The following is a 24,419-nucleotide window of genomic DNA, read 5'->3' as shown; positions in this document are numbered from 1 at the left end:
TACTATAGTATATTACAGAATCTCAGAGTGTTTCATTGGTACCTTCATGATGGTGGGAGAAAGTGAAAAAGACCTCCAGAACCTAGGGTGGGACCAGAATCACTTAGGATAGACAAATATAGATGGATTAGACCTTGCATAATTGAAAGAAATTTCTGAACTGATGTGATAACAGATCCATTTGAATGTTTGGGTATGCACAAAGTAGAGCACAAGTAGGACCACAGATGTAGGCAATTTTTTTTTTGATCACGTAATTTTTCTTCCTCACTAAATCTCTCTTTAGGGCAGTTTTGTTAGTATGTCATTTCCCAAACATTCATTAAAAATGTGCTGTCAGAGGCACAAATTGTACAAGGAGAGAAAGGAAAAAAGATGGTAAGAAGATAAGATTTAAGAAATGGAATTTATAATTTTAGATTTATGAATTAACTTCTCTCTAACTTAGAGATATAAATTAAGCACACTTAAATAATTGCCAAAATTGAATTGAACAAAATTTTCTCATTCCATAATAGTCGATTATTTTGTCATTGATCTTTCTAGATTTCACATACTATCTCAGGAAATGACTTTATTATTTTTCTAACACATCTGTGAGAAACATATAAGTACAGAAACATTCTGTATTATAGAAATAACGTCCTCTGCAGTACAATGACTTTTGCTAAGAATGGGAAGATTAGACAATGATGATGAGCATGAGTGAGCAGAGGAAGCTGCTTTGTGAAAATATAGTTTCTTTGTGTAAAATCTGATTATGAGGAGAATCATTTCAAGAAAGGATTCTGCATAACAAAATGGTTTCTGTGTCTGTATGCATATCTCACAGTACCGGTGACTGATTATTATAGTTAAAGGAATTGTATATAAATAATAACCCTTATGGCAGGTTGTTATTCTACTATAACCAAAAATGCTTGTGTGTTCTATAGAACTCATTAGAATGGGGTTTGTTCTGTTGTAGGTTCTTTTTTGAGCACTGTGATTTAAAGTGTATTATTAAAAAAAATATTTTCCTAAAGAGAGAGGCTTGAATTTAGTGTCATCTCAGATTGTATCTTCTTTTCTTTAGTTTTCTATTATCTGATGGAAGTAGGTATTTCCTGGATCTAATATTGTTTCAAGTAATTGTCAATAAATAAGTTCCAGTGGCTTCCTTATTTGCTTGTCTTTAAACTGCTTCATTATACAACAAAGAAATAAACAAAAAACCCTTTATAACTTGCTTTCTCTCCTATTTTCCTGTCTTATACCTTACTCCCTTCTATATATTCTAGAATATGTGAAACTGACTGAATTTTCACTGCTTATCTCTCATCCCTAAAATTTTCTCTCCTCATCTTTGTCTCTTGGATTGTCTGATCTCCTTCTGGTCTAGCTAAAATTCAATATCTGTGAGAATCCTTTCCTGGTCTCCCTGGTGTCTGTCCTCTCCACTGGCCTGTGACCTTTTGGAGAGAAAGGACTGACTTTTGCCTTTCTTTGTGTCCCCAGCTAATAGTGCAATGGTTGGTATATAGTAGGCACTTAATTAGTGCTTGTTGACTTGGTTATAAAATGCCTGGCAGGTTGGGCAGAGTGGCCTCATAGTTTTTGCTAATATTGCACACACTGGAAATAAGAGTTTACTCACTATTACTATTTTCTAATGTAAGTTTTCTGGTGATAATATATCACAATAAAGATTGTTTCATGAGATAGACTGGAAAGTCATTTGAAAAGTAAATCAGTTCTGTGGGAGCATGTAATGTTGGGCTAGCTGTATCCTTGAACAAATCTGTTTGATTCCTCTAGTTTTACATTCATTTAAAAGTTATATGTAATAATAACACTACTTATATTCTCTTACATTCTGATTGGTTATAGATTATCAAGAGAGGATGTAATGTAAATGATAGAGATGGATTAACTGATATGACTCTCCTTCATTATACCTGCAAATCTGGAGCTCATGGTATTGGTAAGTAGATGGCAGAGTTGTTAGCTTGTTACCTTTTTAGAACTTTGGTGGTACCACTTTTTTTTTTTTTTAGGTTTTTGCAGGGCAGAAGGGGTTAAGTGGCTTGCGCAAGGCCACACAGCTAGGTAATTATTAAGTGTCTGAGGCCGGGTTTGAACTCAGGTACTCCTGACTCCAGGCCCAGTGCTCTATCCACTGCGCCACCTAGCCACCCCGGTACCACATTTTTCTGAACTTTACTGGCTCTAAGTAAAATATGTTGTCATATAATCTTAAAAGTGAAACACTGTCTTTGTTGAAGTGATCTGAGGGGCAGCTAGGTGGCTCAGTGGGAGGCAGCTAGGTGGCGCAGTGGATAGAACCCTGGATCCGGAGTCAGGAGGACTTCAGTTCAAATCTGGCCTCAGACACTTAATAATTACCCAGCTCTGTGACATTGGGCAAGTCACTTAACTCCATTGCCTTGCAAAAAACAAAAATAACAACAAAAGAACAGGGGAAGTGATCTGAGATATAAACCATAATTGATAATGGAGGAAAAGAATTCTGTGAATGTAGGGAATTCCTGATGAAGTAGACCCAAGTTCAAAGTGATCCTGATTATTTAAAGATAAATTCTGCCTTTCTGTCTTCTGCCAGATAATTTTGCTTTCAAATTTTCAAACTGTAGTTTGCTTCCTTGTTTGGTACAAATATCTGTTCTCTCCCTCTCTCTGTACTTAGCTTGAAACTTATAAGACAAATCATTGAAATGCAGTAAGTAATTCAATCACCTGCTTAAATCAGGTTTTCAGTATTGTTTCATTGTTTTACTTGAAATGAGCTCCCATAATATCAAGCAATGTATATTCAAGTGTACAGAAATAGTATTCCAAAGTCAATTTATGAATTTTTCTTTTATCTTGGTCTTAATCTTGATTAAAGTGAATAATAGAGATTTGAGAGAGTATTGTGTCACTCATAACTGCCCAAAGATTGTTGTCATATTTCCTTAAGGGGCTCTAATTAGTGTGTGTTTACCTTTTTTTTGACTTGTAGAAGGGAATAAAAATTGATGAACAGTTTTGAGGGCATCATTTTGAAATGAACAAGTTTTAGTAAGTAGGCTATTAAGAATCTGAAATTTATTCTTTCGTTCTTTATTTTATAGTGAGTTTCAACTTATAGTTTTTTTGTTTAAGATTTTCTTAATGGCTTAATTAAAGATATAAACAGCATTCTTATCAAATTTGTATATATCAGAAATTTTCTACAGATAGCAAAAAAGCATCAACTTATAGTTTTAATAGCACTTTTTTCTTGAATCATTCAAATATATTCATTAGGACATGATCTATTTTAATTAATGCTATGTTACCCATCTCTGGGAATAGTTTGTTTTGTGACAAAATACATAAGTTGTGACAGATGTTTTTTCTTTTAAATAATACATTTTTATAACAACCTTTTTGCTTTGTGCTTTTTTTATCTGGATAAAAAAGATGAGTGATCAGTGGAATATACAGTTTTTCTTATCTGGAGAAAAATAATTTGAAATTTTTTTTAGGTGATGTTGAGACAGCTGTAAAATTTGCCTCTCATCTCATTGAACTGGGGGCGGATGTCAGTTTGAGGAGTCGCTGGACAAACATGAATGCTTTGCATTATGCCGCTTACTTTGACGTTCCAGAACTTATAAATTTGATTTTAAAGTCATCAAAACCAAAAGGTAGGTAATGTCAGAACATCATTAATTATTATACATTATATATCCCATCCAATGAATGAAAAGGATCAGAGTGCTAAAAGTTCATAGTTGGAAGACAATGTAGCTTGGTTTTTTAAAACTAAACTCATGATTTCATTGTGGAATTTAAGCTGCCTCAGGCTCATAGGACTGAAGCAACTTGCCTAAATTCAAATGGGGATTATTTGTCAGTGATGGGACTTAGATCCAGGTTTTCCTGACTCTGAGGCCAATTCTTTATTGTCTGGACCATACTATATTCTAAAAGGCATTGGGATAAACAAGTTTCTTGGGGAATGACCAGCTTGTTGGCTTGGTTGGATTGGAAAATCCAAGCCAGAAGTGACAAGATACATATAATAGGTGATATGACTGACTTAGTAGAGTGCTTGAAAGTTTAGGTTTAAGTATCTGAATTCAATATGATAGGAAAATAGAGAGCAATTCAGATTTAGGAAATTTAGATCTTTTATGCTAGTGCTACATATCTTATGCTAGTTTATGATGCTGTAATTTTTTTTCAAGGGAAAATAATTGGGAAATCTAAAAGTCTTACATTATTTTATTTTCTAATTTGACTTATTTTACCAGAGTTAATTTTAAAATTCTTCCTTGACTTTACCCTGCTTAAGGGCCACCACACACACAACCTTTCTTTACCCTATCTGCTGGGAACTTTTCAGTGCCACCCCCTGCCCTTCATTATCTTGCATTTATCTTCCATGTGTTGTTCACCTGATAGAGACTGAATTCCCTGAGGGCAGAGATTGTGTTTTTTTGGTCCTTATTTCCTCCAAACCTAGCACAGACCTTTAAAGACTGAAATGATTCTTTGCGGTCATTAATAACAACTTTCTCACTTTACAGAAAAGGAAAATGAGCCCAGGAACTTTAAGTGATTTGCTCTTAGATAGTAATCACTAGAGGTAGCCTTTGAACCTGTGACTTCTGACCACAGAGTCAGGACATCCTTGTCCTTTACTCAGTAGCACAGGGCAGAGAGGGGAAATAGGAACTAACAGAGTAGAATTTGTACCTTGCTTTCTTGTGTAGCAGATTTGATTTTAAATAGTCTCCTTATTTGTGACCTTTGATGCTCTGGCTTATTTTGGCTTCATTTTGTTGTGATCTGAGTCTGGATTGTATAAAATAATGTGATGTACTGTACTAATCTCATCTAGTCATTTGAGATCTGAGCTGGTCATCTAAGCCCCTTGTTACACAAGTTTCAAATCTCATAGACAACATCCCTACCATGGAGTAGCTAACTCATGAGATTTTGGAACAGCTTTGATTATTAGAAAGATTTTACTAGTATTGAACTGAAAACTACCTTTTTTTGTAATTTCTGCTCATTGGTCCTAATTCTGTTTCTTGGGTCTAAAGTGGTGATGGGGAAACGTTCAGCCCACAGCCCTTGAAATCATCTGGTGCTGTCATGGCAACTCCAGGCAAGGAGCTTTTTAGGAGCTTTGAATTAATTAAATGTTTGATCAAATATAGTCCCATGAATGATGTTGGCCCCTGGCAGAAAATGGCCCAAATGGCCCAAATGGCCCTTGGCAGAAAAAAGATTCCCCACCCTGGTCTAAAGGAATAACTATTCTCAAAGCTTCTCTTCACTAGTCTAAATATACCTTACTAGGAAGGAAACAAGCCTTTAAGCTCCTTCTGTATGCTAGGCACTGTGCTAAATACTTTACAGACACCTCATTTGATTTTTCATAATGGGAAGTGGTGGGTGCTGTTATTAATGTAATGTAATATAATCCCATTTTATGGATTAAATGACTTACCTTGGGTCCCCCAACTATTAAATGTCCGAGACCAGATATGAACTCAAGTCTTCTGCTTCCAGGCTCAGCACTCTGACCACTGTATCACCTATGATCTTTTCACTCAGTCCTGAGAGAGCATGATTCAGCTCAACTCAATAGGGATAGTGTGTTCCCAGTGCCTTGGAGAACAAAGACAAGCATGAAAACTGTCCCTATCCTCAAGGAACTTTTGGGAGGATTCAATACTTAAGTACAAAATATACATAAGAGAAATACAAAGTAATTTTTGATAGGGCAACACCCAAAATCCAGGGAATCAGGAAAGGCCTGTAGGAGAAGGTGATGCTTATGGGATTCTAGATAGATGTAGGACTTGTGTCCTCAAATAATCTGGTCCTATGCACTTAAATTACAAATGAAATAACTGAGGCCCATAAAGGGTAAGTGATTTGTCTAAGGTCACAGCAGTTTTAAGCATCAGAAGTGGGCTATGACCCATGCTCTCCAGAACTCTTTCCTTTTTTTTGATTTAATAAATCCAAGAGGTGAAAATGAGGAAGAAGAGTATACTAGTTATTGATTTTGTTTTTATTCACCTGTGTACATGTTGTTTCACACAATCACAGACAGATATTTTGTGCTCTTTCAGTCCTCAGTATCTTAGGAAAAAGGCTTAATTAGATGCTCACCTATCTATGATAGAGCTACTTATCTGCCAGTCCTTTTGCAGTGAGATTTGTCGTCCTGAACTCAGAGATGAATGTACTCAGAAGGGGTCTCAGGGATGAATGAGCATCAGATAGGTGGATTGTTGTTAAATACAGATTTGACACTTGAACCCTTGACTTGAGATGTTTTTCCTCTATTTAAAAATAGCATAGGGTAGACTATAGCAGACACCTTAAACATGTATATGACCCACAGCCCTCTCCAGCACAGTCTCAAATCAGATTAAAATGTAATCGGGAACTTTTTAACAAATAAAAATACAGCAAAACATAGATAATATTAATAATGATTTTAAAAACTAAGTCAATATGTGCTATCCAAGGATCCTTAGGTACATTTTAGTGGCCTCTGTTTCCATTTGAGTTCAACCCCATTGACTTGTGTCCTAGAGTCCCTCCTCAACAAAAGGGACTCTTGACCTGGATTTTACTTGAATCAGATTCTTCTTGGAGGACTCTGACCTACAGGGGGACATCAGATGCCTATCACCTTTCCCTCCTTGCACAGACAATATCTTTCTGGATAAATGCCACAGCAGCCTTCACCAGCACCTCTCAATCGAGCTGCCATGTAAGTGCTTAATGGTTGCTTTGTTTTGAGAGAGTGTAATGAATGTAATGAACTATTTGGGATTCTTATGATTTTTTTGAAAATGTGATAATGTATATCAGCCTTTTGAATATTGAGCATATTTGTTGGTGGATAAAATAAATATCTATCCTCCATTATGTGACATGGTGGCAACTCATTCACATATGTCTTTAAGGGTTTTTCTGGAATCATCCTGCTTTTCATTTCTTATAGCAAAATAATATTCCATTACAATCATATATCACAGCTTGTTTGGCCATTCCTCAATTGATGGGCATGCCTTCGATTTCCAATTCTTGACCACCACAAAAAGAATTGCTATAAATATTTTTATTCCAATAAGTTCTTTTTCCTTTGTTTGGATGTTTTTGGGATATAAACCTAATAGTGGTATTTTTTTTTGAATTTATTTTTATTCTCATTTTGTACACATGTTTTTTTTACATTAATAAAATATTCTTGTTTACAAGTAAACAAAATACCCCTCCTCCCCCAGGAACATAGATAGACTTGCTTGGGCGAAAAAAGTAAAGGGGAGAGAAAAAAATTAAAATTAAAAATAAAAGTAATAGTAGTAATTGTAGGTATGGCCAGGTGGTGCAATGGACGAAGCACCAGCCCTGGAGCCATGAGCACGCAAGCCCATATCCAGCCTTGTAAACCCAACAATCACCCAGCTATGTGACATGCAAGCCACCCGATCCCCACTGCCCTGCAAAAACCAAAAGGAAGAAAAAAAAAGACCCAAAATAAAATAAAATAGTAATAATAGTAGGGGTGGCTGGGTGGCAGACAGAGCATTGGTCCTTGAGCCAGGAGCACCTGGGTCCAAATCCGGCCCCAGACACCCAAAGATCACCCTGCTATGTGGCCCCAGGCAGGCCATCCAGCCCCACTTGCCCTGCACCCTCCCCCAAATAATAATAGTAAAAAATGTGCTTCAGTCTTTGTTCCAACACCAAGAACTCTGTCATGGGTGGATCTCATTCTTTATGATAAGCCCATCACAAAAGTTACTTCCATATTTTCCAATGTTGCCATTGCTGATCGCAACTCCCTCCTTTCTTATTTCTCCATTACCATGTACTATATTTTCTCTCTCCTTTCACTCTGACTCTGCTGTAGGGTTGTTGACTGGCTCAGCAGACAGATCCCTGGTCCTGGGGCCAAGAAGCCCTGAGCCCCCATACCACCCCTTAGGCCCAGAATCCACCTGGCCCTATAGTCCTGGGCAGGCCTTCCAATCCCAGCCCCTTGCAAGAAGTAAGAAAGAAAATGTGTTATATCTGGCCACTTTCCCCCCATGGTCCATCCTCTCCTCCTTTATTCACATCCCTACCCCTTCCCCCTGCTTCCCCCTCCTTCTTACTCCAGTTGTCTATACTACATTGAGTATATATGCTGTTTCCTCTCCTAGCCATCTCTGATTAGAGCAAAGGTTTCCTCATTCCCCCTTGCCTCCCCCTTTCCATATCATTGCAATAGCTCATTGTAATAAAAAAAAATCTTATTATGTGAAATATCTTGGACTATTCCCCCTCTCCTTTTTCTTTCTCCCATTCCATTTCCCTTTTTTCTATTGACTCCGTTTTTACACCATATTTTACCTTTGAATTCAGCTTTCTCCTATGCTTCAACTATAAAAGTTCTCTCTACCTGCTCTATTAACTGAGAAGGTTCATATGAGTATTATCAGTGTCATTTTTCTATGCAGGAATACATACAGTTCATCATCATTAAGTCCCTCATATTTCCCCCCTCTCCTCCAATCTCCATGCTTCACCCGAGTCCTGTATCTGAAGATCAAACCTTCTGTTCAGCTCTGGCCATTCCAAAAGGAACATTTGAAATTCCCCTGGTTCATTGAAAGTCCATCTTTTTCCTTGGAAGAGGACATTCATTTTTGCTGGGTAGTTGATTCTTGGTTGCATTCTAAGCTCTTTTGCCTTCCGGTATATTGTATTCCAAGCCCTACGAGCTTCCAGTGTAGTTGTTGCTAAGTCCTGTGTGATCCTGACTGCAGCTGCACGATATTTGAACTGTGTCCTTCTGGCTGCTTGTAATATTTTCTCTTTGACTTGGGAGTTCTGGAACTTGGCTATAATATTCCTAGGGGGTTGGTTTTTTGGCATCTTTTTCTCTGGGGGATCAGTGGATTCTCTCCATTTATATTTTGCCCTCTGCTTCTAGAATATCAGGGCAATTTTCCTGTAGTAATTCTTTGAAAATTATGTCAAGGCTCTTTTCCTGATCATGACTTTCAGGTATTCCAATAATTTTTAAATTATCTTTCCTAAGTCTGTTTTCCATATCAGTTGTTTTTTCCATGAGATATTTCACATTTTCTTCTAATTTTTCATTTTTTTGGTTTTGAAGTATTGATTCCTGATTTCTGGTAAGTTCATCAATCTCCCTGAATTCTATTCTTTGTCTGAAGGATTTGTTCTCCTCAGAGAGTTTTCTTATCTCTTTTTCTGTCTGGCCAATTTTGCTTTTTAAAGCATTCTTCTCCTCAATAACTTTTTGAACTGTTTTCTCCATTTGACCTAAGCTGGTTTTTAGCATGCTATTTTCTTCAGCATTTTTTTGGATTTCTTTGACTAAGCTGCTGACTTCATTTTCATGTTTTTCCTGCATCTCTCTCCTTTCTTTTCCCAGTTTTTCTTCCAACTCCCTCATTTGATTTTCAAACTCTTTTTTGAGCTCTGTCATAGCCTGAGCCCAATTTCTGTTTTTCTTGGAGTCTTTAGATGCAGGAGCTTGTGCTTCCTCATCTTCAGACTGAGTATTTTGATCCTTCTTGGGCTCATTTGCAAAATATTTCTCAATAGTCTTCCTTTTGTTTCTCTGCTTGCTCATTTTCCCAGCCTGGGCCTGGTTTGGGGGTGCTTCCTGAGCTTGAGGGACACTCCCACAAGGGTCTCAGTGTGTGTGGCTCTGTCCTCCCTCCTGGTCTCTGAATGAACATAAAGCGCCCCCCTCTGCCACGGGGCCGAGGTGGAGGGGCCCTGTTTTTCTATTGGGGGTCCTAGACTGGGATCAGGATCTGAATGTGGTCAGAGCCCCAGGGGCAGAGGACAGAGCTGGGCAGTCTCTCTCTCTTCACTCCCCTCCCTCAGCTCAATGGGCTCATGCCCTGGGGGCTCCTGCTTACAGGCTACACCTGCTTCTGTTTCTGGCTCTGGGCTGCAGTAAGACCAAGCTGCTCCCTGTGTGCCCAGAGGGCTAGGCTCCACGTGCTCGCTCTGGCAGAGGTCCCCCGCTATTTCCCCACTTTATGCCCGGTGCTACTTGCGGTGCAGCTCAGGAGACTCCCCCGCTGCTGTGAGCAGGGGCTCCCAGTGCCCTGGGGCTGCCTCCGGGAGGCTGAAGTTCTCTCCCTCTGGCGTGCCACTCCTTTGGCAGGCTGCCTCTCCGATCCCGTGGAGCAGAGCCTTTCTGCTCTTTTCCAGGTTACCTTGAGTAGGAGAACTGCCTCACTGGGTCCCTTTGTGGGTTCTGTCTCTCAAAAGTTTAGTTAGAGTCCTTAGCTGATGAGTTTTATCAGAGAGCTCCTAAGACTTGATCCCTTCTTGTCACCATCTTGGCTTCGCCCCCTAGTAGTGGTATTACTGGATCAGTGTGCACAGTTTTAGTGTTCTTTGGGCATAGTTCTGCACCATTCTCCAGAATGATTGAATCAGTTCACAACTCCACCAACAGTACATTAGAATCCCAATTTTCCCATATTTTCTCCAACATTCAACATTTTTCTTTTTTTCCCCTATTAGCCACTCTACCACTATTCTCCAGAATGATTGAATCAGTTCACAGCTCCACCAACAGTCACTAGAATCCCAATTTTCCCATATTTTCTCCAACATTCTTCAACATTTTTCTTTTTTTTCCCTATTAGTCCCTCTACCAGGTAGAGATTTTTTTTTTTACCAGTTTTTCCAGCAGGATTTGTTAAATAATGAGTTTTGTTAAAAAAAAAACAACTTGGATCTTTGGGTTTATCAAATGCTAGGTTACTATGGTTATTTATTATATTGTAATTTGTACCAAATCTGATCCACCTCTCTATCTTAGCCAGGAGCAGCGTTTTTAGATAATTACTGCTTTATAATGCTGTTTGAGATGTAGTATGACTAGCTCACTTTTTTTTTTTTGCATTTTTTTCCATTGATTTCCTTGATATACTGAACTTTTGTTCTTCCAGATGAACTCTTTTAAATAATTTGATTGGTCTGGAACTGAATAAATAGATTAATTTAGGTAGAATTGTCATTTTTTATTGTATTGGCTGGACCTACCCATGAACAAATATTTTTCCAATTTTTAGATCTGACTTGCATTTGTGAGAAAAGTGTTTTATTTTATAGTTCCTGTGTTTTTCTTGGCAAGTAGACTCCCAAGTATTTTATATTGCTTGCTGTTATCTCAAATGGAATTTCTCTTTTTGTTTCTTAGTACTGGACATGGTTGGTAATGTATGCTAATGCTAATGATTTGTGTGAGTTTATTTTGTATCCTTCAACTTTGCTAAAGTTATTAATCATTTCAAGCAGTTTTTTAATTTATTCTTTAAGATTTTCTAAGTTTAACATATCTCTGCAAAGATGCAAAGTGATAATTTTATTTCCTCATTGTTATAATTCCTTTATTTTTTCTTTTATTGCTATAGCTAACATTTCTAGTACAATATTAAATAAGAGTTATAATGAGTATCCTTGCTTTACCCTTCATTATTATATTGGAAAGGCTTCTAGTTTATCCCTAATTTGCTTATAGTTAAGTACTATTTATCATTTTAAGGTAAAATTTATTCCTATACTCTCTAGTGTTTTTAATAGGAAAGGGTGCTGTATTTTGTCAAACAATTCTCTTGAGATAATCATATGATTTCTGTATTCATGCATTCCTGGAATTTATACCTGGTCATAGTACATGATCCTTGTGATATATTGCTGTAATCTCTTTGCTACTGTTTTATATTTTATTTAAAAGTTTTGCATATTTATTACGGAGTTTGATTTATAATTTTCTTTCTCAGTTTGGCTCCTCCTTGATGGGTATCAGCACCATTTTTGTGTCATAAAAGGAAACTGATAGGATTCCTTTTTCATCTTTTTTCCCAAATAGCTTATATATTTCTTTAAACATTTGGTAGAATTTACTTGTGAATCCATGCAGTCCTGGGAATTTTTTCTTAGGAAGTTCATTGATGACTTGTTCAACTTATTTTTCTAAGATTGGGTTAGTTAATTATTTTATTTTTTTTAATTGAGTAATTTGTACTTTTGTAGGTATTCACCCATTTCATTTAGATTCTTAAATTTATTGGCATATAATTGAGCAAAATAACTCTTAACACTTGTCTTTAATTTTCTGTTCATCGTTGGTCAATTCATCTCTTTCATTTTTGAAATAGTAATTTGGTTTTCTTCTTTCCTTTTTAAAATCACATTAACCAATGATTTCTTTTCCCCAGAAAACTATCTTCTAGTTTTTTTAGTACAATGGTTTTATTACTTTCAGTTTGACTAATCTCTCTTTTGGTTTTCAGTATTTCCAATTTGGTGTTTAATTGGGGATTTATAATTTGGTCTTTTTCTAGTTTTTATCTTCTTGATCTCTGAGCTCCAGAATTTGACCCTGATTTTTTTAGGTTTTATTTTGAGTTCTCTTTCAGGTAGTGATTGGTGGATTCTTTCAATTTCTATTTTGTCCTCTGATTCTAATATATGAAGACAGTTTTCTTTGATAATTTCTGGAAAATTGTTGTCCAAGCTCTTTTGTTTTTAAATCATTGCTTTCAGGTAGCTCAATTATTCTTATAGATCTCTCCTGGATTTATTTTCTAGGTCTGTCTTCCCAATGAAAAATTGCATATATATATATATATATATATATATATATATATATATATATATATTTTTTTTTTTTTTTTTTTTTTTTTTTTTTTACCTTTTTTGATTTGGTGATATTCAAAAAGTCCATTGTAGATTCTGCTCATACAGGTGTAGATGAATTTCATTGTATCCTGTTCTAACCATTGAGAGTCTAGTTGGATGTAATGGGGAGTTTTTTTTCCTTTTGGTGAAACTATCTTTCAGGGAGGAAGGTTATACTTTATTTTATCATGATGACAGAGTTTTTCAAAATAAAATCCTGAATTTTTCTTATATCTACAGATGAATGAGGAGTTAATGCTCTTGTGGTGTTTAATTACAGATGTGGATGCTACCTGCAGTGACTTTGCTTTTGGAACAGCTCTGCATATTGCAGCATTTAACTTGTGCACAGGGGCTGTGAAGTGTTTACTGGAACATGGAGCAAATCCTGCCTTTAGGGTAAGGATCCTGATCTCACAGGAGAGCCCTGGGCCCTCCTGAATTCATCAACTAAATGGGTCAGATTTTTGACTGTAATAAAGTTGTAATCTAAAAGATAATTTTTCAATAACTTAATTTGGATGGCATTGAATTAATAGATTAATTAGATAAAATTGTCATTTAAAAATTATATTAGATTCATCTATTTATGAACAATAAATATCACTTTAATTATTTAGATCTGAGTTTATTTGTATAAAAAGTTTTGTGTTCATGTTTATGTAGTTTGTATGTCTTTTTTGACTGCTATATACTTAGCTATTTTATTCTGTCTAGGTATTTAAATGGTCTAAAACATTATTGAATAATTTTGCTGATAATATAGTTTCCTCTATTTTTTACTTTTGATTAATTTTATTTTAACTTTAACTTGAGATCATTACTACCATCTCTGCTTTTTTTACATACTAAAGTCTCCTTCTGCCCTTTATTTTAATTTGTATATATCTCTCATTTTTTTATCATGTTTCCTGAAGTTGACATACTGTTGAATTCACATTTTTAATCTGCCAGCCACATCCATTTTGGGGGTAAATTTGTCTCATTCAAAGCTACAATTATTTGTATATTTTCTTTCTATTTTTCCTCATTATCCTTTTCACCTATTTACACTATCCTTATCCTATTCTTTAACCTATTCACCTGCTAAAGAGTCTCTCCCTTATCCTCTTCCCCTACCCTTATCTCCTTGCCTTCTTTTTTCTTTCTGAATTAAGAAGACTTTTATACACTTATATATGTTTCTGCTATAACTATATACATACATCTCTCTCTCTATATCTCTCTCTATATATATCTATGTCTATATATAAATTGTTTCTGCTATAACAGAGTAAGAGGTTCTCTAACCTAAGGTTCTCTCCCTTACTAGCTTCTTTGTATCAATGTTTCCTTTTTTGCCTCATTTGTATAATTGTTCCTTTTTTATCAATTCCTTAGATAGTTTTTTTAAGAATCATTCTATCATACTTAGCCCTGCCCATCCCTTTCTTATAAAGTACCCAAATAATGATGCTAATTTCACATATATGAAGTAAACAATTTGACATTATTGAGAATCCTATAAATTGATAGTTAATGTTTACTTCATATTTCCTCTGGATGTAATATGTTGATTTTTTCCTTAAATTTTGGGGTTTTTGTCACAAAACCTGAAAGTCTTTGAATTTGTTATTTTTTTATTTGGGATTATACTTTTATTATTTATTATATTTTTCTGAGTAAGTTACTCTTGATTAAAAGCCCAGATGTTTTGTTCTACAGAATATAGGATTCCAATGGTCTCTCAATGTGGTAGCTACTAGGTCATTTGTAGTTATTATTGTAGCTCCATGATATTTAAGTTGACTGTTTTTTTAGAAAAATCTATAAATTTGAAATCATTTGGATTTTCTTGGATGCTGAGGGATTTAGTAGATGCTTTTGGGTCAATATGTATAGTCATTTTCTTTTTAAAATTAGGATATTAGATTTATAATTGGTAGGGACCTTTGGTATCATAAAATCAATCTCCTTTTTAACAGATGGGAAAAATTGAGAGCCAGTAAAATGAAATATTTGCAAACATTAAAGCATCATACAAGTATATTTCTTATGTCACATAGGTAGAAAATGGTAGATCTGAGATTAGGTAGATTAGGTTCCCTTACTTCAGATCCATTTGTGGAGGCTGTGATAATATCATTCTGTGCCACTGTCTTTTCATGATTGAGAGGTGGGCCTGGGAGGACCTTGAAGAATATGCCAGTGGAGTTCAGTTTGGAAGAACTTTGAGTCTAAGCTCAGTGCTCTTTATGCAGCCTGGCCTAGTTGCTTAAAGAAGGTTGACTATTTGGTGATGAATTTTTTGGCCACATACACATTTTTTGTAATCTATGAATATTATCTACAAAATTGCAGGGAGAGTCTTCATTAGTAGGAGGGAATATTATGTATGACAATGAAAGAAGGGATTTTTGAAGTGCTTGGAATGTGGTTTGACAAATTACTAATTGTCTTATGGAAGAATTTAAACTATAGTATCTTAAGCATTAATAGAGTTCTTGTTTATAGCATTCATTTCTTATTTTCTTACAACAACACAGAATTTGAAATTTAGTTGATTGAGAAATTGAGAATTTTGGTAAAGTGGAAGAATATTGGAGTGAGAATTGAGAGACCAGTATAGAAGTCTCAGCTCTGCAGTCCCTTTGCAATTGTGACCATGGGCAAATCACTTCACCTTTATGGGGCGTAATTTCCTTCATCTATGGAAAAAATGAAGCCTTATTATTATTTAATCTGCCATTGATTAGAAAAATGCATGGGTCTAAAATGTTTTGAATTTTTCCATCTTATGATCAATGATAATTATATATATATACTGTTGTCACTTTGGATTTCTCCTCCTAAGAAATCTTATACCATGGACTGTCTTTTGCCTCTTTTTATAGCCTTTACACTTAGAATAGTGCCTGGCACCAAATACATACTTAATAATGTTGATTGGTTGTTTGAAATATTTAAAATTTCCTTTTATCTTCTCTGATTTCTAGGAATATTAAATGGTATTTTAAATTCTTGACTCCAGGATTGAGTGGCCATCGTGATTATTTTATGAAATTTCCTAGTACAAAATATTCATGTAGTTTGATTTTACTTTGTTAGGAACAGATTAATTCCTGGAACCTTATTACCTTATGTGTGCAATGATTTGCTCACTGTTTCCCTGCTTCTGTTCTCTCCCTCTTTAGATCCATTCATTTTTTTACTGCTTTTTTAATTTTCCTGGAGTTTTGTATTGATCATGCTACATTTTTGCTCAGAAATTTTTTATGGTTCTCCTTTTCTGTGTGATATTATATGTTGTCTTTGGTTCATGCTCTCTTGTAATATATATCACATATTGTCTATATAATTACTTTAAAAAGTTTCAAACTTACTACATTGTAAGGACCTTAAAGAGTAGGCCTTTTATACTGTTAATTTTAAGATTACTTATCACATAATCTTCACTAATAGTGTTGAATCTCTTCTTTCCTTTTTGACCTTCCACTCTCTAGGCTGTCTCTGTCCACTAACCATAATCCTCTGATATAGGTCACTTCTACTGCTGCTATTTTAACGAGTTGGAGACCTTTGGAAGAAATCTGGAACCTGAGCTTACCTAACAGATTATTCTCTGACCAATAAGTAGTTGGGGTGAATTTTAGAATATTAAAAAAAAACTTACCACAAAACTGGAAAATGTTAAAGGAGTGGGTAAGAATTCTGAGGAAAGGAGGGAGTTTTTTGCTAGAACCCCCCCCCCCCCCCGCCATCCAAACAAACCAGGACAACAGTCCAGGACATAGGGACATTTTATGGTTTGAGTTTGTCCATTGTAACTATACTGCCCTCACTCTAAACTTTTATTTTATTATTTTTGTCCTATTCCCAGAATGCAGAGGTGAACTTCTAATTTCTTATAAAGTTATTTTTTGTGATAGAATAATGTTATGAGGTTTAGAAATGACTATTTAAAAATATTTAATTTCTTCTTTTTCTATTTTTATTACACATTTCTATAGGATAAGAACTGTTTCATTTATATTTGTATCCTTTTCAGTACCCAACACAGTTCTTTGTATATCATAGACATATAATAGATAATTTTTCAGTCGATTTTAAGTTGTGGTATTTTGTCTTTCAATATTTTCTGTAGAATGACAAAGGACAAATCCCTGCTGATGTTGTTCCAGATCCAGTTGATATGCCTTTAGAGATGGCAGATGCAGCTGCCAGTGCTAAACAGATCAAGCAAATGCTTCTGGATGCTGTCCCTTTGTTATGTGACATCTCAAAGTCCATGCTTCCAAATTATGATCTTACAACTGGCAAAAACATGCTTACATCCTTGGGTCTGAAATTGGGAGACCGTGTAATCATTGCAGGGCAGAAGGTAACATGATCCAAATCATCAAAGTAACTTCAGACCTCTGTATCATGAATAGTATAGTAGTAGAGTGCTTTGAGATTAAAATGCCTATTAAAAAAAAAACCTAACTAGTAGAAAATGTGAAACTTGGTTGGGAATAAGCACTGTAATGAAGGGATTTTAAACCCATAAACTTTGTTTAAAAAATTAACGAAAATAATCTAGCCATTTGGAAGGAGTTTGGATTATGGTTGATGTAAATAGAGGAGGACTTGGGGAAATTTTCCCTAACCCATTTAAAAAAAAATGATATTTTTCCTACTCTTCCATCAAGAATTTTAAGTACCAAGTTTTTCATGGGGGAATTTTAGGAACCCCACAGTTGGGAAAATCATGAATATTAAAGGATGATGTACAGAGGATATCTTTTCCCCAACATAAAATATTGTGTTTGATTTTCCTTGAAAACTCCTTTTTTTCCCTGTGCTCTTTCCATTTTCTAATTTTCTTAGGGAAAGGGAGTTTATTCTTTGTTTTTGATATTGGACGGTCTTTTTGCTATGAGGTTTAAAATGGAAGCCCCTTTTCTTTGCTAAAATTCCTTCCAGTGAGCTTCTCTTTAGAATAGGACATTAAAAAAAAATCTCACTTAAAACTTGTCATTGAGGTAGGATAAAGGCTATTTCCAAAGCTTCATATTTTTTTTCTGGGTTGTGAAAGTGTTATCAAATTTTTTAGAAATTATAAACTTAACAGTTTTAATCCAGGTTACTGTTTACTTCTCTTAGGTAGACTTACAAGGTTTCAGAATGGAATTTTATTTTTACACCTAAAGGAAAGTAGTTAGTTTAAGCATTTTTCTGAATTCATTATAATTATCAAAAATTAATCAAGTTTTATATCTGTAGGTTGGAATATTAAGATTTTGTGGCACAACTGAATTTGCCAGTGGGCAGTGGGCTGGCATTGAATTGAGTGAACCAGAAGGAAAGAATAATGGAAGTGTTGGGAAAGTCCAGTATTTTAAATGTCCTCCCAAATATGGTAAGATATTGCTTTCACCTAATTGGGAAGAATTAACTACAACTAAAGACCATTTAGAGACCCCAAATTAGATTGTTAATATATTATACTTACAGTTAGTTTTCTATTACCTGTATTGATGATTTTCTATGTTATACATACTAAATGTTTCTCACTTCAATAGGCACAGAATCCTTCCTTATAAAATAATGCTGTATTTTCCTTTTAGTTGGGGGAATAGTTCTTGCACCATGTAGTGTCTTTGGAATTGACTATAAATTCGACATCTTAATGTTATTATTTCCTAGGAAAAATCATCTGACATGTCACTTACTCCTGTAACAGTTGGGATTAGCAGTAGTTCATGAAAATCCATATTGTCAAAAGAAATATAGATTCTTTCCAACCTTTTATTTTATTCTGACTCTACCCTCTGTTTCTTTTGTATTCTTCTTTCTCTTCCTCTTTTTAAATTTTTTTAAAAAATAATTTTATTCTGAGCTTAAAAAAATAAAACAAGCATTTCCATAACAAAGTGGGATAGAAAAAAACAGAAGATTGCACCTGAATGTGCAGATCCATTATGTACAACCTGCTATTTCTTTTAAATATATAACTGTTACCATGTCTTTCTTTTTTCCCCCTCTTTCCCCCACTCAATTTTGAGATGTTTAACATTAGAAACAAATCTGTATTCTGGATTTTTTTTTTTTTGGATTCAAACAGTATCTTCACAGAATCTTTGTGGTTAATTTGGATATTAATAATAATCAGAATGACTTGATTGCTCAAAGTTGTTCTTAAAATAATACTTCTAAAAATATTTTCATTGCATTATAAAATGTTCTCTTGGTTTTACTCATTTCTCTCTTCATTATTTTATGGAGTTCCTCTAACACTTAGGTCATCATTTCTTATAGCAGAGTAATATTCCATCATGAACATATAAACCACAATTTGTGGGCATCCCCACAGTTTAAAGCTTTTTACATCACATATAAATAATTTTAGAACACATAAGCTCCTTTCCTTTTTCCCTAATCATCTTGGAAAGGAGACCTAATAGTGTTATTGTTGGGTCAAGGGATATAGATAACTTAATAACTCTTTAGATATAATTCTAAACCTCTCTACAGGATGGTTAGATCAGCTTACTCTGAAACCTAATGTTGGTAAGAGTTTGACATCAGATATGTTTGAAGTTCATTGTTGCCTCAAAATTTATGTTTCTTATAACAGAAACAAAGATACTTCCTGTATTTTTAACTTAATTTTTTCCCCTCCTTTCTGGAAAGAGATCTTTAGAATTTACCAGATTGCCAAAGGGGTTTGTGATGCCCTTGAGGTTATGAACCTCTGCACTAGAATCTTTTCTACATATCTTGCAAATTACTGCCAGAATAATCTTCCTTAATACAACTTCCACCTTGCCATTCCTCCACTAATGGACATCAACAATGAATTTAGATCCCATATTTCCTTATCTCTAATATTTGTCATTTTCCTGCTTCTATCATTTTAACTAATCTGATGGTGTAAAATGATATCTCAAGGTTGTTTTAATGTGAATTTCTATAATTATGATTTAGAGCATTTTTTCATCTGACTATAGATTTTTTGATTTCTTCATCAGAAAACTACTTGTTCTTGTCCTTTGACCATTTGTCATTTGTGGAATGATTCACCTTATAGATTGCATGAAGTTCTTTATATATTTGATATGTGACCTTTATCTGCAGAGTTGTCTATAAAATTTTTTCCCCAGTTTTCTGCTTTACTTCTTACATTGGCTACATTTGTTATATTTGTACAAGACCTTTTTAATTTAATGTAATGAAAATTAGCCATTTTATACTTCACTATGCTCACTCTCTCTCACTTATTCATAAATTGTTCACCTTATCCTTATAACTTATGGATATTGTCTGATAAGGTAATATGTTCCTTGTTCATAAGGTTTTCTTGTATTACCAAGGATATGTATCCATTCTGATCTTACTTTGAACATATAATGATCATGATATTGGTCTTTGCCCAATTTCTGCCAGACTACTTTCTAGCTTTCCTAATAGTTTTTTTTTTTTGCAAGGCAGTGGGGTTAAGTGGCTTGCCCAAGGCCACACAGCTAGGTAATTATTATGTGTCTGAAACAGGATTTGAACTCAGGTACTCCTGACTCCAGGGCTGATGCTCTATCCACTGCGCCACCTAGCTGCCCTTTCCTAATAGTTTTTACCAAATAATGAATTCTCAGCCTAGAAACTTAAGACAATGACTTTCTTACATTCAATTTTATTAATTTCATCTTCTATGTTTAGGATTTCCAATTTAGTGCCTAGTGGAGGTTTAAAATTTATTTTTCTAGTTTTTTTAATTGCATATCCAATTGGATATAAATTTTTCTTCAATAAATACTGTCTTTGTTATATTCTATAAGTTTTGAGATGTTGTTTCACCAAAGTCATTTTCTTTAATGAAATTACTAATTGTTTCTATTATTTGTTCTTTAACCCATACATTCTTTTCTTTCTTTCTTTTTTTTTTTAACAAGGCAGTGGAGTTAAGTAAGGTCACACAGCTAGGTAATTTTTAAGTGCCTGAGGCAGGATTTGAACTCAGATCATCCTGACTCCAGGGCCAGTGCTCTATCCACTGTGCCATGTAGCTGCCCCCCCCCCAACCCATACATTCTTTAAGATTAGCTTGTTTAGGGGCAGCTAGGTGGTGCAGTGGCTAGAGCATCAGCCCAGGACTTAGGAGTACTTGAGTTCAAATCCTGCCTCAGACACTAGATAATGATCTAACTGTGTGACCTTGGGCAAGTCACTTAAGCCCATTGCCTTGCAAAAACAAAACAAAACAAAAAAAGATTGTTTAATCTCCAGCATGTTTTTTCCTGTGTTTCTGTGGTCCCCTTTTAAGTGTAATTTTTATTGCATTGTGTCTGCAAAGGAAGCATTTAATATTTCTGCTTCTCTTTTAGATATAAAATTTTTGTGCCATAATGTATGATTAGTCTTTGTAAGGTATCATGTACTGCTGAGAAAAAGATGATTTTCATTATTTTTTCCATTCAGTTCTCTCCAGATAGTTATTATATCTAATTAGTCTAAAATTCTTTTTACTTCCTTAACTTCTTTCTCATTTTTGTTTAAATTTCTTTAGTTCTGAGAGGGGAACATTAAAGTCCCCCCACTATTACAGTGCAGCTATCTATTTTACTGGTAATTCATTTAGCTTTTCTTGTAAAAATTTAGGTGCTATAGTATTTGATGCAGATAAGTCTAATATTGATCATCACTTCATTATTTATGCTACCTTTTAATAATTCCAAATTTAATTAATTATTTAAATTTTCTATTAGGAAATTCACAATGATTGAGCAATTTTAAAACCTTTCTGGACTGCCTGGATATTTTTTTAGTTCACTACACTTTTTAAAGTTTGTTATACTTTAATTATTTTGAATCTTTACTAATAGGTATTTTACTAAGCTCTGAGGAGAAAGAAACTTCCTTTGTAATGGAGGATACATCACATAAAGGGGGTCCATCAGGGAAGGGTGGGGCTGGGGGTAGAGTTGGGTTGTAGATGGGGAGATGTTCAAAAAATGTCTTGGAGGTCATTCATCTAAAATTGAGGAAAATATAGTTTACTTTAACAAATTGTGCTTATTTGCTTGAATCTTATCTCTATATTGTATTTGCAGTGTTGCAAAAGTAGTAACAATTGGGGCGGCTAGGTGGCATAGTGGATAAAGCACCGGCCTTGGAGTCAGGAGTACCTGGGTTCAAATCCGGTCTCAGACACTTAATAATTACCTAGCTGTGTGGCCTTGGGCAAGCCACTTAACCCCATTTGCCTTGCAAAAACCTAAAAAGAAAAAAAAAAAGTAGTAACAATCTCTTTAGTCTTAAGAAAATCCAGAAATCTTAAACTGTTAAGTTAAATTTATGTGAAAACCATAATGTTACTTTGACCCCTTCATTCTGTAGTTTCATTAATTTAGGCATTCTTTATATGTTGCTTTAGTGGGTTTATATTCCTTTCATAATTGCTTATGTTGTTGATCCATTAGATGAAAAATTCCTTGAAAGTGAAGATCAGTGTCTTACATTTTTTTTGTAATAAACCTCACAGCACCTATTGTACATCATGGCATATGATCTTCTAAAGGTAAAAAAAATTCCCCCCAAATCAATTTCAGCCTGCCACACTCTCACTTGTGATTTTAGTTGCCATTGGTAGAAAACAGGTACAAGGTATTTCTCAACTCTGCTCTAGAACATAAGAATACTACTACTTATGTTTATTATAGTTGATGCTAACTAAATGGAAATCTGCTTATACCAGCAAACTGTAGGTCAACCTTTATTTCAGGTTGATTGACTAACTGGTAGTACCATAGTCTAATTCAGTTCAATAAATTAGTATGTTTACTATGTATGAAATAGTGTTTCTATATGTTTCATATAGAATATGCACAAGGACAAACCCTGTTGTGTGTGAAAAATGTCATAATTGATAATAGCTACAAAGGAGGCTATACTCCAGAATAGGGCAAAAAATAAGAATGATTCAGTGCACACTGGAAGGCCAGCCAGGAAAGAAGTTCAGAATTTTGGAATCTGGAGAATGAGTTGGTAATTTTTTTTATCTTGAGAGTGGGTTATTTGTTGTATATTCTCTCTCTCTCTCTCTCTCTCTCTGTGTTTTCAAAGTCTAAAGATTCCTCTGCTGGAACAGAGGGCTTTTGGTGCTATCATTAAGTTAACAATTTCTTTGAAACAATTTATTGAAATTGCTTGATCCTACTGATAGATCTTTTCTTTTCCCAAATTCCTGTTTTGAATCCTACTACTGTTTGCCAGACTGTATACTGCTTTGATCTAAAATTGTGTCATAAGGTTAGCTTTTCCTCCCTATTTTGTAAGCTTCTTGAGTTCAGGAACTGCTTCTTAAACTTTTCTTGCATCATTCACAGCCTGGGTACTAAATAAGTGCTAAATAAATGTTCATTGATAATAATACTAAAATAGTTAAATTTGGCCTTTTTTATTGAAATTCTAAATTTGATGTTTAGTAATGATTAAAAACTTGTATTTTTCTTTAGGCATTTTTGCACCTCTTTCAAAGATAAGCAAAGCTACAGATAGAAAAAAGACTGTAGGAAGAACGCCTTCTACTACACGTACTATACCACCCATCCGTTCCCAGAAAGTTGATGTCACTCATGTAACTTCAAAAGTAAACACTGGTAGGTAAAAACTAGAAATTCTATTACCTTCTTAAACATTAACATTTCTTTTTTGTAAAAAAGATTTTCCAGGGGCGGCTAGGTGGCATAGTGTATAAAGCACTGGCCTTGGAGTCAGGAGTACCTGGGTTCAAATCTGGTCTTAGACACTTAATAATTACCTAGCTTGCCTTGGGCAAGCCACTTAACCCCATCCTAAAAAAAAAAAATTTCCATAAGGACTAGGGTTTGGAATTTGGGATAAGTAGTTTACTCTGAAACCTGATGTTGGTAAAAATTTGACATTAGATATGTTTGAAGTTCATTGTTGCTTCAAGATTTCTGTTTCTAATGATAGAAACAAAGATTCTTCCTGTATTTCCTGTATATTTTTACCTTAATTTTTTTTTCCCCTCTTGTTTCTGTAAAGAAATCTTTGGATTTCACCAGACTGCCAAAGGGGTTTGTGATACCCTTGAGGTTAAGAACCTCTGTGAATTAGAATCTTTTCTACATATCCATTCTTCCTTAATACAGCTTCCACCTTGCCATTCCCCCACTAATGAAGTCTTCCCCTTTCTTAACTGTATTAAGCCTCATCTTCAGCTGCTTCCTTGCATAGAAACATCAGTCTAGTTCTGTTTTCCTTATTGCTCCCTCACAATGCAATATTCAAGTTTATTTTTCCCATTGAACCTTTGTCCATACTATTTCCCCCTTAGCATTTAATCAATCAATCAATAAACTCTTATTAAGCACCTCTGTGGGTCAGGTCCTGTACTAAGTACTTTAGGGCTTGACCCTTTTTCATAATCCTACCTATTAGTCAAGGCTTGATTCAAGTCCCATCTATTTTTGGGAAGCCATCATGGTCCATGTTAATCCATGTTAATGTATGTCTTCCTTCTTTGCATTTATTATATGAACCATATAAGTTACTTTTATAGTTGATCTTGCTTTGCTTATTATGGTCTTCCTGTCATGGAGAAAAATTTGGAAGCACTTCCCACATTGCTTCTGGGAATGACAGTGAAGGACAGCACAGGTGCTGTCTGGGGGGCTGCCTGAAGTGATGGGACTTTCCATGAGCCCTTCGGAGAG

General features: G+C 34.9%; 1 protein-coding gene across 8 annotated transcripts in view; it reads left to right on the top strand.

Moving 5' to 3' along the window:
* CLIP4 (CAP-Gly domain containing linker protein family member 4) overlaps positions 1 to 24,419 on the top strand; it is a 136,479-nt gene that overhangs the window by 52,321 nt on the left and 59,739 nt on the right. For all 8 annotated transcript variants that reach the window (XM_074209788.1, XM_074209783.1, XM_074209782.1 and 5 more), the window contains 6 exons: positions 1,870 to 1,963; positions 3,510 to 3,671; positions 13,004 to 13,122; positions 16,847 to 17,083; positions 17,968 to 18,103; positions 23,196 to 23,339. In XM_074209788.1, the coding sequence (XP_074065889.1) occupies positions 1,870 to 1,963; positions 3,510 to 3,671; positions 13,004 to 13,122; positions 16,847 to 17,083; positions 17,968 to 18,103; positions 23,196 to 23,339 (892 nt within the window). The remainder of the gene's footprint in view (positions 1 to 1,869; positions 1,964 to 3,509; positions 3,672 to 13,003; positions 13,123 to 16,846; positions 17,084 to 17,967; positions 18,104 to 23,195; positions 23,340 to 24,419) is intronic.

Source organism: Macrotis lagotis, chromosome 1, assembly GCF_037893015.1.
Source record: "Macrotis lagotis isolate mMagLag1 chromosome 1, bilby.v1.9.chrom.fasta, whole genome shotgun sequence".
Lineage (NCBI taxonomy): Eukaryota > Metazoa > Chordata > Mammalia > Peramelemorphia > Peramelidae > Macrotis > Macrotis lagotis.
Note: the sequence above shows the minus strand (reverse complement) of the source record. Positions and strands in the feature narration are given on the sequence as shown.